At 42.6% G+C, this 25,410-nt stretch overlaps 2 protein-coding genes and 1 non-coding gene across 3 annotated transcripts in view; 1 reads left to right on the top strand and 2 right to left on the bottom strand.

Moving 5' to 3' along the window:
* The first annotated feature begins 861 nt into the window (after window positions 1–861).
* LOC145409174 (uncharacterized) lies at window positions 862–11,902 on the top strand. Its single transcript, XM_080279661.1, has 5 exons — window positions 862–985; window positions 7,162–7,266; window positions 8,570–8,674; window positions 9,888–10,025; window positions 11,200–11,902. The coding sequence occupies exons 1-5, from the start codon at window positions 925–927 to the stop codon at window positions 11,340–11,342; spliced, it is 552 nt and encodes a 183-aa protein (XP_080135787.1). The 5' UTR covers window positions 862–924; the 3' UTR covers window positions 11,343–11,902.
* The window catches only part of LOC145409197 (trypsin-1-like), a 46,566-nt gene continuing 32,932 nt past the window's right edge, over window positions 11,777–25,410 (bottom strand). Inside the window, exons 9-10 of the mRNA XM_080279689.1 lie at window positions 20,782–20,912; window positions 11,777–11,857 (exon numbers count right to left, since the gene is read on the bottom strand). Of these exons, the coding sequence (XP_080135815.1) occupies window positions 11,777–11,857; window positions 20,782–20,912 (212 nt within the window). The remainder of the gene's footprint in view (window positions 11,858–20,781; window positions 20,913–25,410) is intronic.
* On the bottom strand, window positions 13,721–13,839 carry LOC145409416 (5S ribosomal RNA). Its single transcript, XR_013899080.1, has one exon. It is a non-coding gene; the product is annotated as a 5S ribosomal RNA (ribosomal RNA).

Genomic DNA, 25,410 nt, shown 5'->3' with positions numbered 1-25,410 from the left:
TCATCATCTCGCAACACACACAAACATGAACTGGATGAATGTTGTGAGAAGAAGTGCTTCATCAGGGATCTGACACCCCTTTTCAACGTGGCAGCGTCCGGATTGACTCTATCAGATACGTTTATGTGAAGCTACAAAACGTGGTGAATGTTTTTGGCGTATCCGATAGAGCCAGGATTCCGGGGGCTTAAATGATGAGTGAATGGAAGTGTGGCCCATTGGATTTGGCAAATTTGGACTGTCTGGACATTGCTACTCCTCACCCTGTCCTAGGGTTGGAATGGAGGTCCGGATGATGATGATGATGATGGCAAAATTCCTACCAATATCGCCATACTCTACATAAATAGCACACAAAAGAATACTAACTTGCCATATCCAAAAAAAAAAAGCCGCTAAGGTTGAGATGTTACGGAGCTTACTTAACCGACGAGAATATAAGCCATTATCATATCTCTTGCTAACACACAATATTTTTTGTTTTATCTCTATTATCACCTGTTACAGATAAGAAAATACATTGTTCAAAAAAAAAAAAAAGACTTAGTAGCCTGGTTCATACACTCATATTTCTCACTGGAATTCCCAAGAATGATAGCTGTGAGCTAAATGCAGTGAGAAACGAGAAATGGCATCGAAAATTTTCCCTTTACCTGTATCTAATCTACTGCATATAAAACAGAGCATGTCAGTCAGAAAAATAGCTGACATATTTACACTTCTTGCCCCTACCACCAGGAACGTGTGTTGTGTGTAGTGCAGTGAAAGGCGAGACCTGGCATCCCGTGCGCCCCAGGTGAGAGAGAGACGAGAGAGATAAATACCGGAGCCGGTTGGTGGGGGATTACCATTGTACAGGACACCACACTACCAACCACATCACCAGCCACAATCCTGCAGTCACATCACAACCCCGGCGAAACCATGAGAGCTGTTTTCGTCTTCCTGTGCTTCGTGGGGTTCCTGGCACTTACTGAAGCCCAGCGTAAGTACCAGCCATGTCTCTCTGTATTTGTAAACCGTAACAGACCATATGTGCCCCCAGGGAGAGAGTGATACCTAGAATTAGCTCTTCCTCGTGCCGGCAAAGTACGAGTAAGGAAGGGGTATCTATAGGAAGAGTGGTGCATGTGAAAGTCGATGTGTTGTAATGGCTGTGTCTGTGTCTGTGTAAAAGTCTGTATATGTCGTTAATAGATCGGACACGGAGGGAAAAGAAAAAAAAACATGAAGGGGCAAATTACCCACTTTATATGCCCGCCACAATTTGATTTTGGCTCAGTGTAATAACTTGTGGCTGTATTAAATTTGGTGAGCCTTGGTTACTAGTCAAATCGACACTCCAGTCTGTCTGCGATTGGCCATCAACTGAGCTGAAAGGCGTTCGGATCTTCATGTTAAAAAAAAAAAAAAAAAAAAAAAAAAAAAAAAAACGCTATTTATGCCTTCCAGTCTGACTACATTTGACCATCAACTGAGATGAAAGGGGCTAGAGATCTTTGTCGGGTTGAGTGTAGGTTCTTGCTATGGTTTTTTCACCTAAATTTGGTTTAAATTTTCATCTTCTTGCTTCATCTTCCACGTAGCTCAGTGGCTGACAAGGGCAATACCACGCCTCTACATCCTTTCCATAGCGTTGTTTCGTGACTAGCATTGTTTTCCAACGTCAATATGTTACAACTCAGCATTCAAATTGGAGGATGGCAATTTTAGGCCAAGTTAGAGTAAAAGGAGTTTGGTACAGTGAAAGAATCAGTGCCCGTCTGTAGGTTGGAGATATTTCCTTTGAGTTCCATTTCGTATTTGAACCATATGAGGTCCAGAATATTTATCTTGGTTGCTATGGATCAGTTGCTCTTCAGAAGCCAAAAGGAAAAAAAAAAAACACGGCTTGAACGTGTACAGTAGAGCTGCCCGTCCATGTCAGGCGTGTTCAAACGGCCGCTACAGTAAATGCATACTACTGTGCTACTGTATTAAGACTAGCGTGAAGGGGTTCTAAATACAGTGAGATTTCCAGCGGTCGGCAAGGTTCACATCCTGATGAGCTTCAAATCATATCTAATGATAGTAATAATTATGATAATGATATTGTCGAAAATAATAATAATAATAATAATAATAATAATACAACCACTACTGTTACTATTACTACTGCTACTACTACTACTACTACTACTACTACTACTATCACTTCTACTACTGCTATTATTTTGCAACTTATTTGATTCACCCTCTTCTCATGGCACAGTCATCGCACGGTGCGAGGAGGGGTCGGGGTGGTTCGATGGCTGTAACTCATGCGTCTGCAGAAATGGATTCCCCCTCTGCACCCTACAAGCCTGCCCCGACAGTACGTAAAATCTGCCTTGCTTCATCCAACAGGGGGGAGATTTTCTGGTACACAAGGAGATCCACATACAACGCTCTACTTCCATTCCACCGTGCTATTTCTCGTGTGTTGTGGGTACGGCTCAGTCGGTGTTTTCAGTATCTACCCTGTATCACTTATTCATTTCTTTTCCCACATGCCACAAACACGCCCACACCAGCCGACTGAGCTATTAACGCAATACATGGGATACTATTACGTTGGTTTCTATAGTCGCGGCGCGCGACTCTGAGGTTGTTATTATCATTCCCTGGCAACCTACCATTCAAAAGTGCGTCTGATTTCGTGTATATGAGACGCATATGATTCGTGTATAATATGTTCGTGTATAATAATATTCGTGTATAATATATTCGTGCATAATAATAATATGATTCGTGTATAATATGATACAGAATGGGACGCACTTTTGAATGGTTGGTTTGCCATGGTACGATAATGACAACCTCAGACTTGTGCACCGCGACTGTAGTGGGGCACTATTTACTGACCACGCAGTTTATATATGAATACAGTGGATTCCCTCTGCTTACTCAAATTTGGTGCTGGAGAGGGATGCCCTCACGAGGTGGCACCGATATGTCTGGGCGGCTCCATTGCCCAATTATACAAACACCCCCCAGTTCCCTCGCTATCCCCCAAACGGAGAATGGTGGACTACAGGAAGATGAAAACTTTACCCTGCAGTCAACTGGGTTCACATGTCAAATGAACATAGGGTTACAATTGTTACTACCTCCTGAGCTTTGTTCTTGGAGGATAGACAAGGATCTTCTTCCTACACTAACATCTAACTTACGACGGGGAATCAATCTTAAAAAAGCTTTGAGAATCCCACATCAGGACCTAATAACGATTTCATTTGGCTCCTGTCAGTTACCACGACACTACATCCTTTCCATAGCGTTGTTTCATGGCTAGCATTATATTCCAGCGTCAATATATTGTTACAACTCATCATTCCAATTGGAGGATGGCAATTTTAGGCCAAGTTAGAGTGAAAGTAGTATGGTACAGCGAAATAATCGGTGCCCGTGTGTAGTTTGGCGATATTTCCTTTGTGTTCCATTTCGTATTTGAACATTACGAGGTCTAGAATATTTATCTTGCTTGCTATGGATCAGTTGCTCTTCAGAAGCCAAAGGGAAAAAAACACGGCTTGAACGTGTACAGTAGAGCTGCCCGTCCATGTCAGGCGTGTTCAAACGGCCGCTACAGTAAATGCATACTACTGTGCTCCTGTATTATGACTAGCGTGAAGGGGTTCTAAATACAATGAGATTTCCTGCGGTTGCGAAGGTTCACAACCTGATTAGCTTCAAATTATACCCCCTGGGGGTAGGGGGGTTTTCAAGAATACTCCCCCAGTATCCCTGCTTGTCGTAAAAGGCGACTAAAAGGGTTGGCGGAGGGTTAGTGCCCCTCCCCGGAAAACAATTAACTTAAAAAACAAACAAGAAGCCTCGGACAAGGACTGACCAAACGATGACGACCCAGGACTGGACAAAGGACTTGGTAATGAGTACATGGAATGTAAGAGGAGCGAATGATGAGGTGCAAGAGAGTGAGATTGTCCAGGTGCTTGAGGGTGCGAAAGTGGATGTATGTGGAATAACTGAAACAAAATGGAGAGGAGAAAGTGTGAGAGAATGGGAGTATGGATGGGGTATATGTGCAGGAGTAGGTGAGAATGAGAGGGCAAAGGAAGGAGTATGTATAGTTGTGAGTAAAAGATGGAAGAGGAGCATAAGACAGTATGGATCAGTTGGGTCAAGGATTGTGTGGGTAAAGTTGAAAGTTGGAATACAAATGTGGGCGATTGTGTGTGTGTATGCGCCAACGCAAGATCGTGCTAGAAGAGTGAGAGAAGAGTTCTGGACAAATGTGGAAGTGTGCATGGAAAAGTTTGGAAGGAATAAGAGAGTGTTTTTGATTGGTGATATGAATGGTAAAGTTGGAAATGTGAAGGTGGATGGAATAGTTGGTGAGTGGGGTGTGCCTGCAGAGATAGATGAGAATGGGAGTGCGTTAGTGGACATTTGTGTTGGGAGGGGGTTGGTGATAGCCAATACCCTCTTCAGGCATAAAATGATTCACAGGTATACATGGCGAGTGATGAGAAGGGTGGGTGGTGAACTGAATGAAAGGAAGGCAATGATTGATTATGTGTGTGTGGACGAAAGGATGCGAAGATGTGTAAAGGATGCAAGAGTGTATAGAGGTTGGGGGAGTGGACTTTCTGACCACTACTTGGTGGTGGCCAGAATTAGAATGCAAGTAAGATGGAGGAATAGAAGAAGGGAAAGACGAGAGGAAGGAGTAGTTGCAAGGAGAGTGGAAAGGTTACAAGAGGATGAGAAAAAGGCAGAGTATAAGAGAGAAGTGGAGGAACGATTGGGCAAATATGAATTGGAGCAGATGGGAGACGTGGAAGGTGTGTGTAAGATATTTACAGAAGAAATATGTGCAGCATGTGATGTGGTGTGTGGAAGGAAGAGAAGACGGAGGGAGGTGCAAGGAACAGCGTGGTGGACTGAAGAGGTGATACAGGCTGTGGCACAAAAGAAGAAAGCATACAATGAATCGATGAGAAATAGGGGCGTGGAAGAAGTTGAGAGGCGAAAGAGAGAGTTATATGTGGAAAGAGAGAGGTGAAAAGATTAGTAAGAGAGAGTAAGAAGAGAGTGGATGAGGAATTTGGAAGGAATTTGAGTGTAAAGTGGAGGGACTCTAAGAAAATGTTCTGGAGAGATGTGAAAAGATTAAGACAGGGTGGAAGTGAAGTTAGCAGGGGAGTGAAAGATAAAAATGGTAGGTTACTAGTGGAGAAGGGAGAAAAAGTGAGCAGATGGAGAGAACACTTTAAGGAATTGTTGAACGTAGAGGATGGAAGTAATGCGAGTATAAGTGGCTGGGGAATGGCTGGGAGAAGGAGGGAGGTGAGAAGACAGGAAGAAATCAGTAGGATAGAAGTTGTGGAAGCAATGAAGAAAGTTAAATCGGGGAAAGCCCCAGGAATTGATGGAGTGTGTGGTGAAATGCTGAAGCATGGGGGAGAGATAGTAGTAGAATGGATGTGGAAGATGTGCAGATTAGCCTGGGAGGAAGGTAGAGTCCCGGAGGATTGGAAGTCAGGTATAATTATTCCCTTGTACAAAGGAAAAGGGGAAAAAGAAGTGTGTGGTAATCATAGGGGCATTTGTCTTCTTAGTATAATAGGAAAAGTGTATGGTAGGATACTTATAGACAGAGTTAGAGAAAGAACAGAGAAATTAGTTGGAGAAGAACAGGGAGGCTTTAGGAAGGGAAGAGGTTGTGTAGATCAGATATTCATTCTTAGATCTTTAGTGGAAAAGTTTCTAGAGAAGGGAAAGAAGTTGTATGCGGCTTTCAAGGATTTGGAGAAAGCATATGACAGGGTGGATAGACAAGGATTGTGGAAAGTGTTAAGAATATATGGAGTAGATGGGAACTTGTTGAATGCTGTGAAGAGTATGTACGATGGTGCGAAGGCTGCAGTGCGTGCGGATGGTGAACTAAGTGAATTTTTCTCTTTGAAAGTTGGGTTGAAACAGGGATGTGTCTTGTCTCCATGGTTGTTCAATCTGTACATGGATGGGGTAATAAAAGAGGTACAAGGTAGGGTAGTGGATGTTGGAGTGGCCCTGGTGAGAGAGGATAGTGTTTGGAAACTCCCTGTACTGTTGTTTGCAGATGATACTGTGTTGTTGAGTGAAGACGAAGGGGAGCTACAAGGCTTGGTGGATGAGTTTGAGAGAGTGTGTAAGAAACGGAATCTAAAGGTGAATGTAGGGAAGAGTAAAGTGATGGTCTTCGAAAGAGGTGAAGTCAGTGAATGTACAGCGAGGTTGGATGGTGAGGAATTGGAAAATGTGAGTACGTTTAAGTACTTGGGTAGTGTGATGAGTAAGGATGGAGGTTTGGAGGGTGAAGTGCTTGAAAGGGTACAGCAGGGAAGAAAGATTGCTGGTTCTTTGAAAGCAGTGATAAGAAACAGGGAAGTGAGCATGGAAGTGAAAAAGTTACTACATGACAGTATTGTGATACCAACTCTAACGTACGGAAGTGAAGCTTGGACATTGTTGGAAGGACACAAGTCAAGAGTGAGAGCAGTGGAAATGAGTTATTTAAGAGGAGCCTGTGGAGTCAGGTGGAGAGACAGGCTGACGAATGAGGATATAAAGGAGCGTTGTGGTGTGGATGTGAATGTGATAGGAAGCGTTATGAGGAACACACTGAGGTGGTTTGGCCATGTGGAGAGGATGGAGGGTGAAAGACTGACGAAGAGAGTGTATGTGAGTGAGGTGGAGGGGAAGAGGGAGGGGAGGCCGAGGATGAGATGGAGGGATGGGGTGGAGAGGTATATGAGAGAGGGGGGTGTGAGTTGGGAGCAGGGCAGTGAAATGGCGGGGGACAGGGCGACTTGGAGGCGATTTGTTTGTGGCCACCCCAAACGGGATTGAGGCATCTGGCAATAGATAGATAGATATTAATAATAATGATAATGATAACGATATCGTTAATAATTATAGTAATATAATAATAATAATAATAATAATAATAATAATAATAATAATAATAATAATAACTAATAATAATAATAACAACAACAACAATAATAATAATAATAATACAACCACTACTACTACTACTACTACTACTACGACCACCTCTACCATTACAACTATCACTTTTACTACTGCTATTATTTTGCAACTTATTTAATTCACCCTTTTCTCGCTGCACAGTCATCCCGAAGCAATGCAAGGAGGGGTCGCGGTGGTTCGATGGCTGTAACCAATGCTTCTGCAGTAATGGAGTCCCCACCTGCACCGAAAAAGCCTGCCTTGACCGTACGTAAAATCTACCTTCTTTCATCCAACAGGGGTGAGATTCTCTAGCACACAAGGGGGCCCATATCCAACGCTCCACTTCCATTCCATCGTGCTCTTTCTCGTGTGTTGTGGCGACGGCTCAGTTGGTGTGTTCAGTATCTACTCTGCATCACTTATTCATTTTTTAACCCCAATTGCCACAAAAACGCCCACACCAGCCGATTGAGCCATTAACTCAATACATGGGCTATTGCTACGTTGGGTTCTAATGGGGCGTTATTTACTGGCCACGCTGTGTATATGAATACAGTCGATTCTCTCTGTTTGCTCACATTTGGTGCTGGAGAGGGATGCCTTCACGTGGTGGTACCGATATCACTGGGCGGCTCCACTGCCCAGTTATACAAACACCCCCCAGTTCCCTCGCTATCCCCCAAACGGAGAATGGTGGACTACAGGAAGATGAAAACTTTACCCTGCAGTCAACTGGGTTCACATGTCAAATGAACATAGGGTTACAATTGTTACTACCTCCTGAGCTTTGTTCTTGGAGGATAGACAAGGATCTTCTTCTTACACTAACATCTAACTTACGACGGGGAATCAATCTTAAAAAAGCTTTGAGAATCCCACATCAGGACCTAATAACGATTTCATTTGGCTCCTGTCAGTTACCACGACACTACATCCTTTCCATAGCGTTGTTTCATGGCTAGCATTATATTCCAGCGTCAATATATTGTTACAATTGGAGGATGGCAATTTTAGGCCAAGTTAGAGTGAAAGTAGTATGGTACGGCGAAATAATCGGTGCCCTTGTGTAGTTTGGCGATATTTCCTTTGTGTTCCATTTCGTATTTGAACATGACGAGGTCTAGAATATTTATCTTGCTTGCTATGGATCAGTTGCTCTTCAGAAGCCAAAGGGAAAAAAACACGGCTTGAACGTGTACAGTAGAGCTGCCCGTCCATGTCAGGCGTGTTCAAACGGCCGCTACAGTAAATGCATACTACTGTGCTACTGTATTATGACTAGCGTGAAGGGTGATTTCCTGCGGTTGGGAAGGTTCACAACCTGATTAGCTTCAAATTATAACTAATTATATTAATAATAATGATAATGATAACGATATCGTTAATAATTATAGTAATATAATAATAATAATAATAATAATAATAATAACAGTAATAAAAATAATAGAAATAATAATAATAATAATAATAATACAACCACTACTACTACCTCTACCATTACAACTATCACTTTTACTACTGCTATTATTTTGCAACTTATTTAATTCACCCTTTTCTCGCTGCACAGCCATCCCGAAGCAATGCAAGGAGGGGTCGCGGTGGTTCGATGGCTGTAACCAATGCTTCTGCAGTAATGGAGTCCCCGTCTGCACCGAAATAGCCTGCCTCTACCGTACGTAAAATCTACCTTCTTTCATCCAACAGGGGTGAGATTCTCTAGCACACAAGGGGGCCCATTTCCAACGCTCCACTTCCATTCCATCGTGCTCTTTCTCGTGTGTTTTGGCGACGGCTCAGTTGGTGTGTTCAGTATCTACCCTGCATCACTTACTCATTTTTTAACCCCAAATGCCACAAAAACGCCCACACCAGCCGACTGAGCCATCAGCGCAATACATGGGATATTGCTACGTTGGGTTCTAATGGGGCGTTATTTACTGACCACGCTGTGCATATGAATACAGTCGATTCTCTCTGTTTGCTCACATTTGGTGCTGGAGAGGGATGCCTTCACGTGGTGGTACCGATATCACTGGGCGGCTACACTGCCCACTTATACAAACACCCCCCAGTTCGCTCGCTATCCCCCGAAAGGAGAATGGTGGACTACAGGAAGATGAAAACTTTGGCCTGCAGTCCACAGGGTTCACATGTCAGATGAACCTGGGGTTACAATTGTTACTACCTCCTGAGCTTTGTTCTTGGAGGAAGGACAAGGATCTTAATTTTCCTACACCAACATATCTATGTTACGATGAGGAATCGATATTAAATCAATAAGCTTTGAGAATCCCACACCAGGTCCAAACAACGACTTCATTTGGCTCCTGTCAGTTATACAAATCTTAAAGGATCAAGTCCAAATTCCCATCGAAAATAATGGGTTAGGTAGGAATCAGAAATGAAGGAAAAGGAAGCACAATTGCATAAAAATCACCAGACAGTATCTTAGTGATGTGGGCAGCACATCCCGTCGTCCACACACCCTATATGCTATCCACATCACTCCCATCACTAACAATCTACATCACTCCCATCACTAACTATCCACATCACACCCAACACTAACTATCCACATCATTTCCAACACAAACTATCCACATAACTCTCACCTTCCACATCATGTCACACGCTGACTGCTCATATCACTTCCCAATGCCCACATCATCCCACACACTAATTATCCACATCATCATCCACTATCAAGCACACCCCACGCACTATACACATCACTCCTCATTCCTTACTTCACCTCACACGCCATCCACATCACTTCCCATCATTCACATCACTACTCACTTCCACATCACCCCACATACCATCCACATCATTCCCCACTCTCTACACCACACCACCCCCTAACCCCCACCCACTACTTCCCACAGCTATCAGGCCAAGACCAGGGCGAGCTGCTGGTGACGAAGAAACGGAGTGCCAGGGTGAAGGACGCTGGAGGAAACAATGCAACTGGTGCCGCTGCACGAACGGGAAGGAGTCTTGCACCAGAAGGTCATGTCCGTCATGTAAGTCTGGCTAAACGAGGTCACGAACTCTCTCTCCGCCCATTGTATCTCTTCAGTTATCTCTAATCTTATTTCACCCAAACTGTACTACCCCAATTTCAGCTTCTAACCTTCTGGCAAAACTATCAACCTCACCATGTCATTTTGGCAATATTTTCTACTCACGGAAGTCTGGAAAAACTATCTACTCCGCCACATAAGTCTCTCAAAACTATCTATTCCGCCATGAAAGTCTCGCAAGAAAGAAAAAAAAAAATCTACTCTTTATTACGTAATGACTGATAAATTTTCCTCTCATAGTTGGAAGAACTCAAATCTCTCAAAACTGTCTCCTACACCATGCATATCTCTCAGTAGTTTCTACTGTACCATACGCGAGCTGTAAACTTTTTGATTACATAAAGACTGATTGATTAACCTTCTCTTCGTCGGTACAACTCTAGTAATCAATCCAAGCTAGCGCCAGACCATGTCCTATAGCTGAAAGTAAATACAGAAGCCTGGGAGCGTTCACAATACACAAAATATTTAGATTAGCGAGAAAACATCTTCCATGTCTTGATTATATTCTACTGTATTTAAAGGCAATGACCTCTGGCTTTACGTTCGTGGGATCATCAGACTTCCCATTTTTAAAGCTCCTACCAGTTATCAGGATAAACAAGTATCCAGAATGCTAGCTATCATCACAGATTTTTTTTGTATTCTAACTATAATTTGACTGTGAACTGTTTGATAGCTGTATGAGTGAAGAAAATATTTAGCAACATTTTACGCATCTAATGTTTAGAAGATATTACAAATAGTCCCATATACTGTCATAAGTCAGTCTACTCACATCAGATAAGTTTTCTTCTTTTTTTTTTTTATCAATCAAACTCCTCACAACAGATCAGGTGTTCTAACTAGTCAATTTATAACAGATCAGGTGTTCTAACCAATCAGTTTACTCACAACAGACAGGTGATATAATCAGCCAATCGACCCATCACAGATCAAGTATTTTCGTCACCCAATCTGCCCAAAACAAATCATATAATCTAGGAAACCAATCTATTCATAACCAGTTTTTCTATCAACCAGTCAAGTAATGACAGATCAAGTAATTTCATCCACCAACCTACTCAGGGCTAACCCCCCTCAGAACTAACCTCCTTTTTCGTCTCCTCTCCAGCCTTTGACACCCTGGCCGCCGACACCCCTGAATGCGAGGGAACTGTGTCTTGGAAGAAGGATTGCAACGACTGCCACTGCGCCGACGACAAGGCTGTCTGCACCCTCAAGTTGTGCATCACGAGGGAGGAGTTACAGGGCTAGGAAGAAAGGACACTCCGAAGCCACTAGCACGTGTTCTAGATGGCTTTAAAGACATCTTAACATCTTTTCCTTAGCCATTTATTTTCCTCATTGCACCTTAATATCTTCCCGGGACATAAGAGGCTCAGTAGCACCTCTTTCTCAGTGATTTATTATCTCAGTTTCACACTAATGTCTTGTTTGTTACTAATAAAAAGTTTGGACAGCATGCTGAAGTAGCTCCCTCTCCTGCAGTCCCTCTCCAGCACCCGAAGATCGTATCCCTGAGTTATTAAAGTCACTGTTCACTGTCTGACAATTTATCGTTAGCAAGTGTATCAATAATTATGTTCACAACGATACACGGACGCAGTATTTGTCCTCCTGCATTCCACCATCCTCCTTGTGGGGGACAGGGAGGGGAGTGAGGGATGTTTATATATCCGGGCAGAGTGTCACCACGTGAAGGCATCCCTCTCCAGCACATTGTAGAAGCGAAAGAGATAATCATAGTGGCAGAAGGAGTAGACGGAGAGCTAGAAAAAGAGCAAATTACGAGTTAAACACTAAATCCTCGGTGATTTTTTTTTTCATCTTATTCTTGTTGCCACAAAACCATTTTATTTAGCTTTTAAAAGCGCTCCAATGTCGCTGAGTAATGAAGAGAATTAATAAAAATCTATAGTATACGTTATTACGTTCTCCTCTGTCTGTCTGTCTGTCTGTCTGTCTCTCTCTCTCTCTCTCTCTCTCTCTCTCTCTCTCTCTCTCTCTCTCTCTCTCTCTCTCTCTCTCTCTCTCTCTCTCTCTCCCAATTCTGAGCCAAGTTGAAGTGAAATGAGTTTAGATCACCAGATGCCTTAGAGAGGATAGTACTTGCCGTAAAAATACATGTCATCATCATCACACAACAAACACACGAACACGGACTTTTGCTGGCTTCCTGTAATTCATGGCGTAAAAATGCATATCATCATCATCATCATCATCATCATCATCATCATCACAGTACAAACACACAAACACGAACTTTTGCTGGCTTTCTGTTGTTCATGGCGTAAAAATGCATATCGTCATCATCGTCTTGCAACACACACAAACATGAACTTAACGGGTGTAAATAAGGCGTGTTCATGTACGTCAAAACACAGAAGCATTTTACCCACGTTTGGATAAGCTGTTTATTGAGTAGCATTCCTCCATCTAAACATGCCGCAGCACAATGAGAGAGAGAGAGAGAGAGATCGACAGAGACAGAGACAGAGACAGAGAGAGAGATCAAAACACGAACATTTACGAGACAAATGACTTAATAACCTCACCTGGCTCTTTATCGAAAGCACCTGTCTCCATATCCGTCAGCTCCGGGATTTCCCAACAAAGCACAGGACACTGCTTTCAAGGTTAGAAGGGTGGGTGAGTGACCGGGAGAGTGAGGGATGCGGGGCTAGTGAGGGGTGAATGGTCAGTTGGTGGGTGAATGAGTGGTTGAGTGAGTGGGTTGGTGTGTGAATGGTGAGTAGGTGGGAGAGTGTGTGTCATAAAAAGACTTTGTAGTTCCTTTGTGGTTACTTGTAGTTGAGTTATATATATATTAGACTTGTGGGCGAGCGGTTGTTATATTGGAGTAGCTTGTAAATAGATAATCTTCTTTCCCATTTGTCATGTAGTGACAGGAAAGGTAAAGAATAGTATGGGACTATTATTATTTGTCTTGGAAATATTAACAAGTCTCTCACTCACGAGTGAGTTGAGCAGAGTCCCTGTCTCCCTGTCTCGCTCTCTCAGTCTCTCTCTCAAGTTGCTAAGCCCTTTCTCCTTCTGACCTGCCTGTTCTAAGGCCTCTCTCCTTCTGAGCTCTCTTTCCTAAATTCTGGTGAAACAGGAGACGTATCACGTGTGTTCCTTGTGGGTGGAAAGTTCTAGAAGCCTGTGTGTGAGTATGTGTGTATGTTTGTGTATGGTCACTATGCGCTGTCGTGTGCCTATAAAGCATTCCTTGAGTTAAGAGTGTGTAAGCATGTTTAGCATTGCTCGATTCTCGCAGACACAATACCTTCTCATCATCTGACTCCCTGCTTCTATCTGTCTCTCTATCTATCTATTTATCTATCTATCTATTATGATTTGTAATTATAATATGGAGTCCTGATATCTGCTCGGTCACGCGAAAATGGCGTACCATCGACAGTTAATAGTCCTAACATATTAATACATATTATATACACATTATAATGAACTTATAAGCTAATTAAGTGAAATACATAATATTGTAAAAGTAACATTCATTCATTCATTGCCAGACGCCATGTATCCCAGACAGGGTGGCCAAGGGCTTAGAGTTAGTTGTTTTACAGGGAGGGGCACTAATCCTCCACCAACCCCACTTGACGTAGGGATGCCAACAGCATCTGGTGTTCCCCGGCGGTCACCCATCCAAGTACTAACCAGACCCAACGTTGCTTAACTTCGCTGATCGAACGGGAAGCGGTGTACTCAACGTGGTATGGCCGTTGGCTATAATTGTATGAATATTGTATACATATAATATTTATAGTAAATAGTGATTATTTAGTAATATTACATTTTAAACAAGTTGTATACATATTTGAATAAATGCATAAAAGTAAATTATTGAACTGTAATACAGTATGTACTTGGGTTATTGTAGTGAAATGCATACATGCAAGAAAAAAAATAGTTTAAAATTAAGATTATGGTAAGAGTTACTAATATTTCATTTAAAGATAATGGTACTGGTCTGCCATACATGGGTCATTCTTCTTTGTATCATATATATATATATATATATATATATATATATATATATATATATATATATATATATATATATATATATATATAAAATTAATACTATATACAAAATATATACACTTCATTCAGGGGGGTTAACTTTGATGTTAACTCTCCCCCCACTACGAGTAAATAATGACTCCAAATTAGCTATTCTTGCATGCATTCTGTGCATTGCGAACAGCAGTACTGCAACTACAATGCAGAAGATTATAAAGACAGTAGGTGCTGGGCTATACACATAATATGGGTTGAACATACTCAAACTCAAATCTTTCCAGGGCTTCATTGTTTCATTGATCAGCTGCATAGTTTCAAACTTAGGTGAAGTCAGCTTAATACTTGTGCTCATGTCTAAGTTCATATCAGGCAGTGGGTGGAAATGTTTGTGTGTATGATTGAGAAAGGCGTAGTGATTCATGGTGGATAAAGTAGACATGGCTGGTGTAAATACCGCACAGTAGTCTGGTGCTATGTATAATCCTGATGCTGATGTATGAGATAGTGGTATATCTGGACAGACTATGTAAACTGATGTGTTATGAGGGAAATAAAAAAACTGTGAGTGTCCAATGTGTTGATAGTGTACAAGTTTATCTGGAGTAAAAGTGAAGTTGCAATGATGATGAATATTGTCATTTCTGATGATAGCCATTTCACAAGGGACTGTACCAGTAGGCTGAAACGTGAAAATGTACGCAGGACAAAGATGAACAGCATGTAAGGATGTGCGGCACTTTCGTTCAATCGTTGATTCACTTGCGAAAGTGACAATGTCCCGTCTCTTGGAGACCATGATGAGTTCGGTGTCTGTGTTGATGTTGATGATGACCAAAGTGTTGTTATTTTTATAGGGGAAGGGGTGTATTTGGTATACTGTGAACAGGTCTTCAGTGATGAATGGTACATGAACTACCAATGATGTTGGTGTTAGTGTTGCTTCTAAATATGGGTAATATTGCATAAATTCCCTACTGAGGAACAACGGCTTCAATTTATGTTTATGTATGCCTTGACTAACTATCTGACGTAGCTCATGAACTGGGAGTAAGTCAATTGTGATCTTGCCATCACCAGCATTCGAAATTCCTTGCATAAGTGCCCTGAAACGATCTCTAGTGTTCTCTAATTGTAGTAGAATCGTGTCAATATGTTCTGTGATGATGGAGAAGTGTTGGAAAAGTGTAACGTTTCCCTCCAATTCATTTATTTTATCTACACTCTCGAGAGCTATGTTTTCTGCTTGTTTCAGATTTTTCACAATTGTCTTCATTGCTGAGTTCTGTCCTGTGATGAATTTATCTTGGTATGTTAGTACCTGAGCTATCTTATTAAATTTGTTGTTTATTTCTTTAAGGTCATCCTCTGTAGGCAATCCAAAGATGTTCCCAAGAACTGCGCCACCCAGGTCGAACAAACCGCGCTTTTGGCGAGTACGTGTGATGTTGTTCCTGTCGCTCAGTACCTCCGTTCCATAAGATGGGAGATCTTGGATCATGACGAACATAGTTGACTTCGCCTGTTCTAGTTTCCATTTCGCTAACTTTACCATTTCATTCTCTATCTATCTATTTATCTATCTATCTATTATGATTTGTAATTATAATATGGAGTCCTGATATGTGGATAAATGCGTGGGTGAGTGACTAAGTGGATTGGGTACCTGGGTGCGTAAGTAAGTGAGTGTGTAAGTGGGTGGGTACGTGAGTTGTTGAGTTAGTGGGTGAATGAGTGGATAAGAGAGTGAGTGAGTGGGGTGGGTGAGTGGGTGAGTGGGCGGATAGCATTCTCACACGCACAGGACAAGTACAACCATCCACAAAAATCGTGCATCTTCTCCTGCTTCTCTCCGTCATACTCTAACGTTCGTATTCTCTTACGTTCAGGCAGCTCCATAGCACCTCTTCCTAAGCTATGTATTTTGCTCTTAACATGTTACACTTGAATACTCTCTTGTATTTTTTTTTTTTCATATATCGACGTAATTTAAAATAATAATAATAAAAAAGGGAATATTATCGCACCATATACAGAAAAGCAGTGGTATGGAAGAAGTGTAAATGAATCCCCTACACTTCATTCACCTTAACTTGGCCAAGATTTTCGTCCCTTTGTAGCTTATTTCCCTTAAATCAATGGATGAACAAGATCATGCAAAGTCTCTTCGTCCTTCCCATGGCACTTCTACATGACTAGCACGATATTCAAGTGTTCATTTTTTATTTTAGCTCAGCATTTTGTAACATAATAAGATAATGAGGCTCTACAGCCTTTCCACAGCACTTCTTCATGACTAGTATCATACCCAAGTGCTAATCTCTTATTCTAGCCCATTAGTCAAGCTGGTAAGATGCTAATTTTACGCCTAGTGAAAGTGAACAGAGCATAGCTGACGAGAATACTGGACACAAGTTCCTGTCTCACACTTTCACAGCCTCGCCTTCCGTCCTTGGTGCACAGGTTATAGCTCTGACGTCAGCAGTTTATTATCCATATACTCTATATATGTACTAATTTTTCCTTACACCTGGACGCAAAATTTCCACTCACTGTAGTTGAAGATCATTTTAACTGGGGCTCATTATATCTATCTGATCTACCTGACTACATGATCAAAGAAAATGAAAGGCAGTGAGTTGTAAGTGATGGAAGCTGGCATCCACGCTACTCAGGTGCCACCCACCTCACAACAACCCCGTCGCCCAACCTCACCATCTCACTTTACCAGCACATCACAACCACATCGCGTCACAGCTCCGTCACCTTAACCCTCTACGGCACAATGAGAGGGATTCTAATGTTCCTGTTTCTGATGGGGCTCCTGGCACTAGTTGGAGGCCAGCGTGAGTACAACAAGGAACAAATATTAGCTCACCAACGTCTGCTTCACACTTGGGCATGTCCGTTACTTTCCTTCCTGATATATCATAGAGAATCTTACATGGGCAGAGAAACATACCAACTCTCCCCCAGCTTATGAATATTAGCCAGTAGCGGACAGTGCGAAGTAAAGAAGGTGAAACAAGCCGAACATCTGTCCTCATTTGTACCAAACACGAGGAGTGAATTTTAACAGACTAAATAGATCGCAAAGAAAAGGGTGCTACGAAGCCTCCCACGCCACTCAATATGCTCCTCTTTAAGCCTTTGTTTTCTTCTTCTCTTGCTACAGGCGCCGGTGGATGCATACATGGTACAAGGCGAATAGTGGAGTGTAACCAGTGCACGTGTTTTCGTGGCAAAGAACTGTGCTCTGCTATAGGATGTGGCCAAAGTAGGTGTATTTTTTATCGTTTTGATGTGTGTGTGTGTGTGTGTGTGTGTGTGTGTGTGTGTGTGTGTGTGTGTGTGTGTGTGTGTGTGTGTGTGTGTGTGTGTGTGTGTGTGTGTGTGTGTGTGTGTGTGTGTGTGTGTGTGTGTGTGTGTGTGTGTGTGTGTGTGTGTGTGTGTGTGTGTGTGTTTGTGTGTGTGTGAGAGAGAGAGAATCATACTAAGGTGCAGTACCTGTCAAATGTTCCTTTATATTATCTAGAAGTAATTGTTTTTTTTACTTCTTACTCCCTCATGTCTCACTCTCTCACTGTATCTCGGTCACTTTCTCACATTCGCCTTTTTTACATCTCCCTTTCTGGCCTCCCATCTCTCTCTCTCTCTCTCTAACTCTCTCTCCACTATCCCATTTTCACTTTTTTTTACTTCTCACTCTATCGTGTCCTATTCTGTTGTTCTCTCTCTCTCTCTCTCTCTCTCTCTCTCTCTCTCTCTCTCTCTCTCTCTCTCTCTCTCTCTCTCTCTCTCTCTCTCTCTCTCTCTCTCTCTCTCTCACACACACATTTCCACTCGTTTCACACTCTCTTACTCTCTCTAACTTGCTGCCACTCCCTCACACTCAAGTATCTATCAACCCAACCTCTCGCTCATCTTACTCTCTCCAACTCTCTCACTCTCTCACATCCAGTGACTACAGCATCTTCCAACCCGGCCCACCACCTCCCTCACTCTCTCACTTTTCTCACACACTCTCATCTCCCTCACTGTACGACTCTCTCACTCTCTCACACTCCCTCACTCACTGACTCGCTCACTCTCTCACACTTACTCTCTCACAGTCACCACACTTCCCCAGGCCAGTCTCCCCCCTATCCCTATATCCAAAAGGCCAATAAAAGGAACAGAAGAGAGAGCATCAGACAGCGGCGAATCGACAGGAGGCGTCTGAGAGGAAGGCCGTAACAGGAACGTAAAAGAACAGGAGGAGGCAGTAAAAGGAGCGTAACAGAGTGGAGAGAGCATACCAGGAACAAGAGGAGGCCGTAAAAGGAGCGTAACAGAGTGGAGAGCTTAACTGGAACAGTAGATAGGTGTAACAGGAAAAGGAGAAAAGTGTAACAGGAGGAAGTAGAAAAGGAGGAAATGCAACCGAAGGGAATTATATGAAGAAGATGAAGAGGAAGGAAGTGCAACAGGAGGAAGTGTAATGGGAGGAAATGCAACAGGAGGAAGTGCAACAGGAGGAAGTTGACGGGGAAGGAAGTGCAACAGGAGGAAGTTGACGGGGAAGGAAGTGCAACAGGAGGAAGTACAACAAGAGGAAGCGCAACAGGAGGAAGTACAACAAGAGGAAGCGCAACAGGAGGAAGTACAACAAGAGGAAGCGCAACAGGAGGAAGTACAACAAGAGGAAGCACAACAGGACAGTGTAACAAAGACTGTTTTAAAAATGGTAATAAGCAAAATACTCAATTTCTATCTCTATTTTTTTCTAGTGTGATCCTTTAACTTGAGTAATTATGTAACTTAATCATCAATCACTTCGTTTTATATGGACATGTCTATATCCCTTGACGCTTTCCAACACTCTCCTCATGTCTGTATTTGTGGATGCTGCCAACCTTGGACGGGACAGGCCTGGTCTTAAGGTCATCCACCTTACCGTGTTGAATGGATCAGGTTTCAGAGCATGGTGCAAGGTGGCCAAACATGTTATATACACGTGTATAATAACAGCTTCTTTCTTTCCTTTCCTTTCTTTTTCCTTTCTTTTTTCATTCACTTTCATCAACGCTCTTCATCAACCTTTCAGAGTGTTCCGCATGCTAGTCCTGTGTCCGGCATGAATAAAAACAGTCTCTCTCTCTCCTTTCCTTTCTTTTTCCTTTCTTTTTTTCATTCACTTTCACCAACGATCTTCATCAACCTTTCAGAATATTGCGTATGCTAGTTCTGTGTCTGGCATTGATCAGTATAGGTAGGAATCCCAATCACGGTTTCCGAAAAGAGCAAATGGAAGGTGTCACTCAGAACAGGCAATTCTGGCCCTCCCCAATACACAGCTCACTTCCCCCTTCACACAATCCATGGTGAAGGATGGAGTATTGGGGTTACATCTATTAAACCTTCTATATCAATCTATCCAGTCCAATGGCGTGGTTTTTTGTTTCAGTGTACCTGTTTCCAGATGGGTTTGCTGTCTCATTCTAGATATTTCAAGACTGGTTTCCTATGTCACTCAAGTTCTTTCCAGACGGGTTCCCTATTTCACTCTATTTCCAGACTTTTTTTTTTTTTTTTACATTTCATTCCAGCTCTTCTCAGATAAAAGCTTCATTGCACTAAACTTGTTAACGTTTTTTCACACTCCTATTTAAATCCACCCACGCTCACCCTTACCCACACCCACCTTCACCCTCATTCTTATATCCAACCCTCCCTCCCTTACCCTCATCTTCACCCTCATCTTCAACCTCTCTCTCACCCCCACCCCTTCTCTCTCACCCTCAGCCTCTCACCATCATCCTAAGCCTCACTCTCACCCTTACCATTAACCTCCTCCTCTCCCTCCCTCTCCCTCCCCCTCAAACCTTCACTCTCACCCTTACCCTTACCCCCACCCTTACCCTCAAGATGCCGAGGTAGACGACACACCTTAATTAGTGAAACAGGAAATCACTTTCTTTACGTTCCTTTCACACCAAACTTTTGCTGACCAGGGAAATGACCTCTTTCAGTACTTCCCAGCCCTTCCCCCCCCCCACCTCTCTCTCTCTCTCTCTCTCTCTCTCTCTCTCTCTCTCTCTGAACCACTCCCTAATTACAGCCAGTACCTCTTACTCCCACTGCTTATATTTCGCCATTGTCGCTAACTTCACTTGTCTAACTTTCTCTCCGGAAGGTCTCTTAAGGAACCTTTCTTGTTAATTGCTTCATTGATGGAGACGAAGGTGGTTAGGAGAACTGCTCACATTTTCTGAAGCTAAGTAAGTACTGGGATGGAGCGGTAAAGGTATGTTGTTTGGGGGTTTTGCTCGAGAGAGAGAGAGAGAGAGAGACAGACAGACAGACAGACAGACAGAGAAACAGAGACAGACAGACAGACAGACAGAGACAGAGACAGAGACAGACAGAGACAAAGACAGAGGCAGAGACAGACAGACAGACAGTGTGTGTGTGTGTGTGTGTGTGTGTGTGTGTGTGTGTGTGTGTGTGTGTGTGTGTGTGTGTGTGTGTGTGTGTGTGTGTGTGTGTGTGTGTGTGTGTGTGTGTGTGTGTGTGTGTGTGTGTGTGTGTGCATGTGTAAACCAAAACGAACCCTGCATCAGAAGTAAAAGAATTGTCCCATCCAGTCTCTCAGTCGGACGACATGTGCCCTGTGCCTGATCAGCAGCTGAGGGGGCGGTATGCATGAGGTGGGAATCAGCCACTCAGCAGTACCCCCGTAATGGCCTCCTAAATCTGTGCTGGGCTGGCGGGTCTTTCCTCGCCTCATGTACTTAAATACTGCCAAAAATGTGTAGGCTAAATGCTGTGTAATCCCGCGTACTGAAGGGAAGGGAAGATGCTGTTAGGTTATATACTTCGAAAACTGTTTAACTGCAGTGTAAACCATGTGTTGAAGGGGAAGCGAGAGACTAGTTATGTCATATTCTTGATAAACTATGCAACCGCCGTGTAACTTGAGTGTTGACGTATGTGGAAGACAGTGTGTAGGTATACTGGAAAAAATGTGTAACTGCTGTGTAAAACGGGTGCTGAAAGGTAGGCAAGGCACTGAGTACGTGTGAGTTCAGTGCCTGCTAATCCATCGTCAACACACATCAGGACAGCTTTAACCAGGTGCTTAACACTCTCCTCCTACGAAATGCAGTGCCAGTTAATTTACACTAAATGACCAACTGAAGGGATTCCTGTATCACTGGAAAGCATTTACGATGTTGAGTGGTATCCATATAACCAAGTGGATGCCTGATGGTTTAGTAAGGGGTGACCACAAACAAATCTCCTCCATATCGCCCTGTCCCCTGCCTTTACACCGCATCCCATAAATTCATTAAAAACACACTCAGCGCTACCTGCCACCTGGTGAGAGAATCAGTCAACACAAGCATCATCATAATACTCCACACTTGATCTCTATATCCACCGTGATTACAGGTCAGTGGCGTTACTTGATACGACGGATTTAGGACGAGATTATACTGTTTGTGCTCGCCGATTACTGATATTTTTCCCCCTGGGTGTATAGTCACTCTGTTATTTATTACCAAAGGCTTTAGAGTGTAATTTGCGGGGATGAGTGGGCCATTTGTTTATGAGTACGAACGAATACAAAGGAGTGGTGCAGTTATCCCTTTCAGCCCTAGGACGTAATTTTTTGGTTTATTCTTGCTTTCTCCAGCTTAGGAAAGACCTGTTGTACTGAAACGTTTAATGAAACCTATGATGTAAAAAAAATATTATAGATACACTAATAATGATAGAAAAAGTAAGTGAAATGAAATGAAGAGATATCACATGTCTATACTGGTGATTGCGTTTGTCAATGTGCTTGCTTGCGTGTGTGTGTGTGTGTGTGTGTGTGTGTGTGTACATATACTAGCACTAGAGGTTATTGGAGTGTCTGTCACTGTCATTTCGGCACGAGAACACCCCACCTCACCTCACCTCACCCCTCTCTACCCCACCCCACCTCACCTCACCTCACCTCATCTCACCCCTATCCAGCCCACCTCACCTCACACCTTACCCTAACACTTTCAGTACCAGAGATTTCATCTTACCTCACCTCACTTCACCTTAACTTATCTCGTAACGCCTTCCTCCACCTCACCTCACCTCGCTTCACCTCACCTCACCTCACCTTACTTATGGAAAACTACAAACATATTATAAAGACACGAGAATATGAGGGAAAGATGACTCACTAACCTGGCAGTAAGATTCCCAAGGAGAGGAGAATACTATTCGCCGAGGAAGAGGAGAAAAGGATGCAGAATCTTCCAGGTCACTTGATTCTTCTGAAAAAATAGGAATAATAATAATAATAATAATAATAAAAATAATAATAGTAATAATAATCTTACTTACGAGAGGAAAACATTCGTAATTATTTTATGAATCCCAGTAAAGGACAAGAAGGATTCAAGATTATTCAAGACGATGGATATTTGTCGAGCTTGGAGGGGTTGGGGAAGGTGATGGTGAGAAAGTCAGGGAAATGATTTACTCCACTGTTAGGTTATACAAACGTCCCTCAGCTCCATGACTATCTCCCTCAAAAATTCTCAAGGCAAAGCTAGTGATGCGGAGGCAGAGGGCGGGAGAATGACCCACTTGTCCAATATCCGGGCGGCCTCCAATAAAAGAAACTCTCCCACGTCCGCCTCCCACAAGCCTAACAAAGTTTCAGTTGCAGTTTCCGTCACTCTTCCGCGAGACAATTTCCTGGGCGAGCTGTAACTTCTGCTGCCCTTCCTCGCCAAGCACCCAAACTGCTCACTTTATCCTGCTGGTCACTCTATACTGCTGCTCACTCTATCCTGCTGCTCACTCTGTCCTGCTGGTCACTCTATACTGCTGGCCATTCTATGCTGCCATCCACACGTCTTTTTATACTACTGTTCACTGGCAGCTCTACACTGCTGGCTTAGAGGAGCAAGGCGCGAGCGCTCGACAGAGAGAGAGAGAGAGAGAGAGCGTAAATAGACTAATAAATAGGCAGATATATAGATACGTGCAGATAGGCAAGGACAGAAAATACTTAGAAAAATACAGACAAATTAGTAGACAAGTAAAGCAGACAGGCAGCCACACAACTAAGACAGACTGAGAAACTAAAAGACAGAGAGATGACCGTCAGAGGCAAGAGGAAGAACGTGTGAGGGGAAATGAGTGTTGACCAACGAGAGAAATAGAGTCCTTCGCCCTCTTTCCCTTCCTTCCTTAACCCGGGGCAACGAAAACCTACCACAAGACCAGCCAAGCAAGGAAGGTTTAAACACACGAACCCAAAACATTAAGTCTTTTCACCAACGAGTATGCAAAACAACAATTTATCTTTTAATTATCAAACAGAGACACTGACACATAATCCTTTAGCCAGCACGTTCGCAACGCTTACCATATATTTTTGTACCAACACAGGTAACTATATACGCTTTCAGCAACACAGCTAAAAATACATCTCTCACCAGCAAGCGCACAATCTTTACAATATATATTTTCTCCAAGAAATACACACACAAAATTGACTAAACTTTTTCCCCAGCGCATACACACATCTAACCTTTTTCTTTCTTTGCACCAACATACACACAAACCTAACCGTATTTTTTCACCAACAAACACACAAACCTAACATGTCATTTCACCAACAAATATATACCTTCATTAACCCTTTCATGTATGTGGCAACTCTAGTATTGTCTTCCAGTTAACCCCAGACGATTTTATTCAGCTGAGAGTGAGTCATGGGTGCCTGAGAGTACTGAGGTGTAATATACTGAATAAATCACTATGGAAGAGGTGCTACGGAGACCAATATGATAACAAGGAAACTTCTAATGCCGTAGAGTTTATACATTACTTTTTAATTGTATATTGAAGTGAGTTTCCGTCAGTGAATTTCCCCCACAAGATAATGAAGCTTTATGTCTATTATTTCTGAACATGGAATATTAAGCATTTCGAGCTAGTCAATAGTAATCCTTTCGCTACAATGACGTCCTTTTAATTGATATTGAAAGAGTTAGTAAAGTCTACAGTATATCTAACTCCAATAGTAGACTTTATACCTTACTCCTATACTGAAGTTAACTCATATTTGCCGAAACCTCTCTCCCCAGCTGGAAGGAATTGTATGAAGGTAACACTGAAGGGGCCACCGTTGCGAAGTAAGTTGGGGAGTTTGATGCTTCCGAAATTTCGTAAATATTCGTGAAGACTTGGTATTTTGTGATGCGATGTTTTGGGGTAATGTGGCAATTTGTGATATGTTGTGGTGGTGTGATAGTATGTGATCTATTTCATGGTGTGATATTTTTGAGTTGATGTGATATTTCTGTGGTAATGGGATACTTCAGTGTAGTATCCTTGAAAATTTCTGTCCCAAAGAGTGAGTCCCGTTAGTCTCTCATGATGGTGATAATGATGATGATGATGAGTAGTAGTAGTTGTAGTAGTAGTAACAATAGTAGTAGTGGTAACAGTATCGTCCTTGCCATGATCATCATCATCATCACTATTACCACCACTAATTACATAACTTATAACAACACAGTCCCCTCCACCATACCTCACGCCTAACATCACCTTAACTACGCATCTGTATCACTTGATGCATTTTTCGCGAGGAGAGGAAGTCCCCGCCAGCGCTCAGTCTTCATCAGGGGACTTCACTCCCCACCTGACGCCCCAAACTTGCTTCATTTAGATCCCGAAGTAGGCGAAACTTTGTGCATCCGTCTCATATATTGGCCACCCCGCTAAGTGAAGGGGTGGGGGAAGTGCAGTGGGTCATTATACGCAGCTTATTATACGGAGCTTATTTTGAGTAGGGTCATTGGTCCCCTTTTCCTGATTTTGATTTATTTGTTCATGATCAGATTTCTCTCTCTCTCTCTCTCTCTCTCTCTCTCTCTCTCTCTCTCTCTCTCTCTCTCTCTCTCTCTCTCTCTCTCTCTCTCTCTCTCTCTCTCTCTCTCTCTCTCTCTCGTCTTTAGAAACAACCCAATCCCTCTGTCTCTCCTAACCTGAGTAAATACATCTCAAAGTAATAAAAAAATAATATAGTCAGCTGTCTATATCAAACTGCATGGGTTAAAAAATTTTGCAAACTGTCCGTAGCAAGCAAGGATAAAAGAAAATAAAAGGAAAAAATAGATGTGATGATAGTGAAGGGGTTAATGGTGAGGTAATGAATATTGGAAGGTTGCTGAGATGGCCAATTAAACTTTGCAAATTGGTTTAGAAAATATCTCTTGAGACCCACAACAGCTTA

Source organism: Coenobita brevimanus, chromosome 80 (assembly GCF_032717465.1).
Source record: "Coenobita brevimanus isolate Jiangsu-jjx chromosome 80, ASM3271746v2, whole genome shotgun sequence".
Lineage (NCBI taxonomy): Eukaryota > Metazoa > Arthropoda > Malacostraca > Decapoda > Coenobitidae > Coenobita > Coenobita brevimanus.
This window is presented reverse-complemented; position numbering and strand designations above follow the sequence as displayed.

What these genes read in the sequence shown, in the direction of transcription:
- LOC145409174 (XM_080279661.1), top strand. Translation starts at nt 925, where the DNA reads ATGAGAGCTGTTTTCGTCTTCCTGTGCTTCGTGGGGTTCCTGGCACTT. An exon ending in CGAAAAAGCCTGCCTTGACC is followed by an intron (nt 7,267 to 8,569) that starts GTACGTAAAATC and finishes CTCGCTGCACAG; the next exon opens with CCATCCCGAAGCAATGCAAG. An exon ending in CAGAAGGTCATGTCCGTCAT is followed by an intron (nt 10,026 to 11,199) that starts GTAAGTCTGGCT and finishes TCTCCTCTCCAG; the next exon opens with CCTTTGACACCCTGGCCGCC.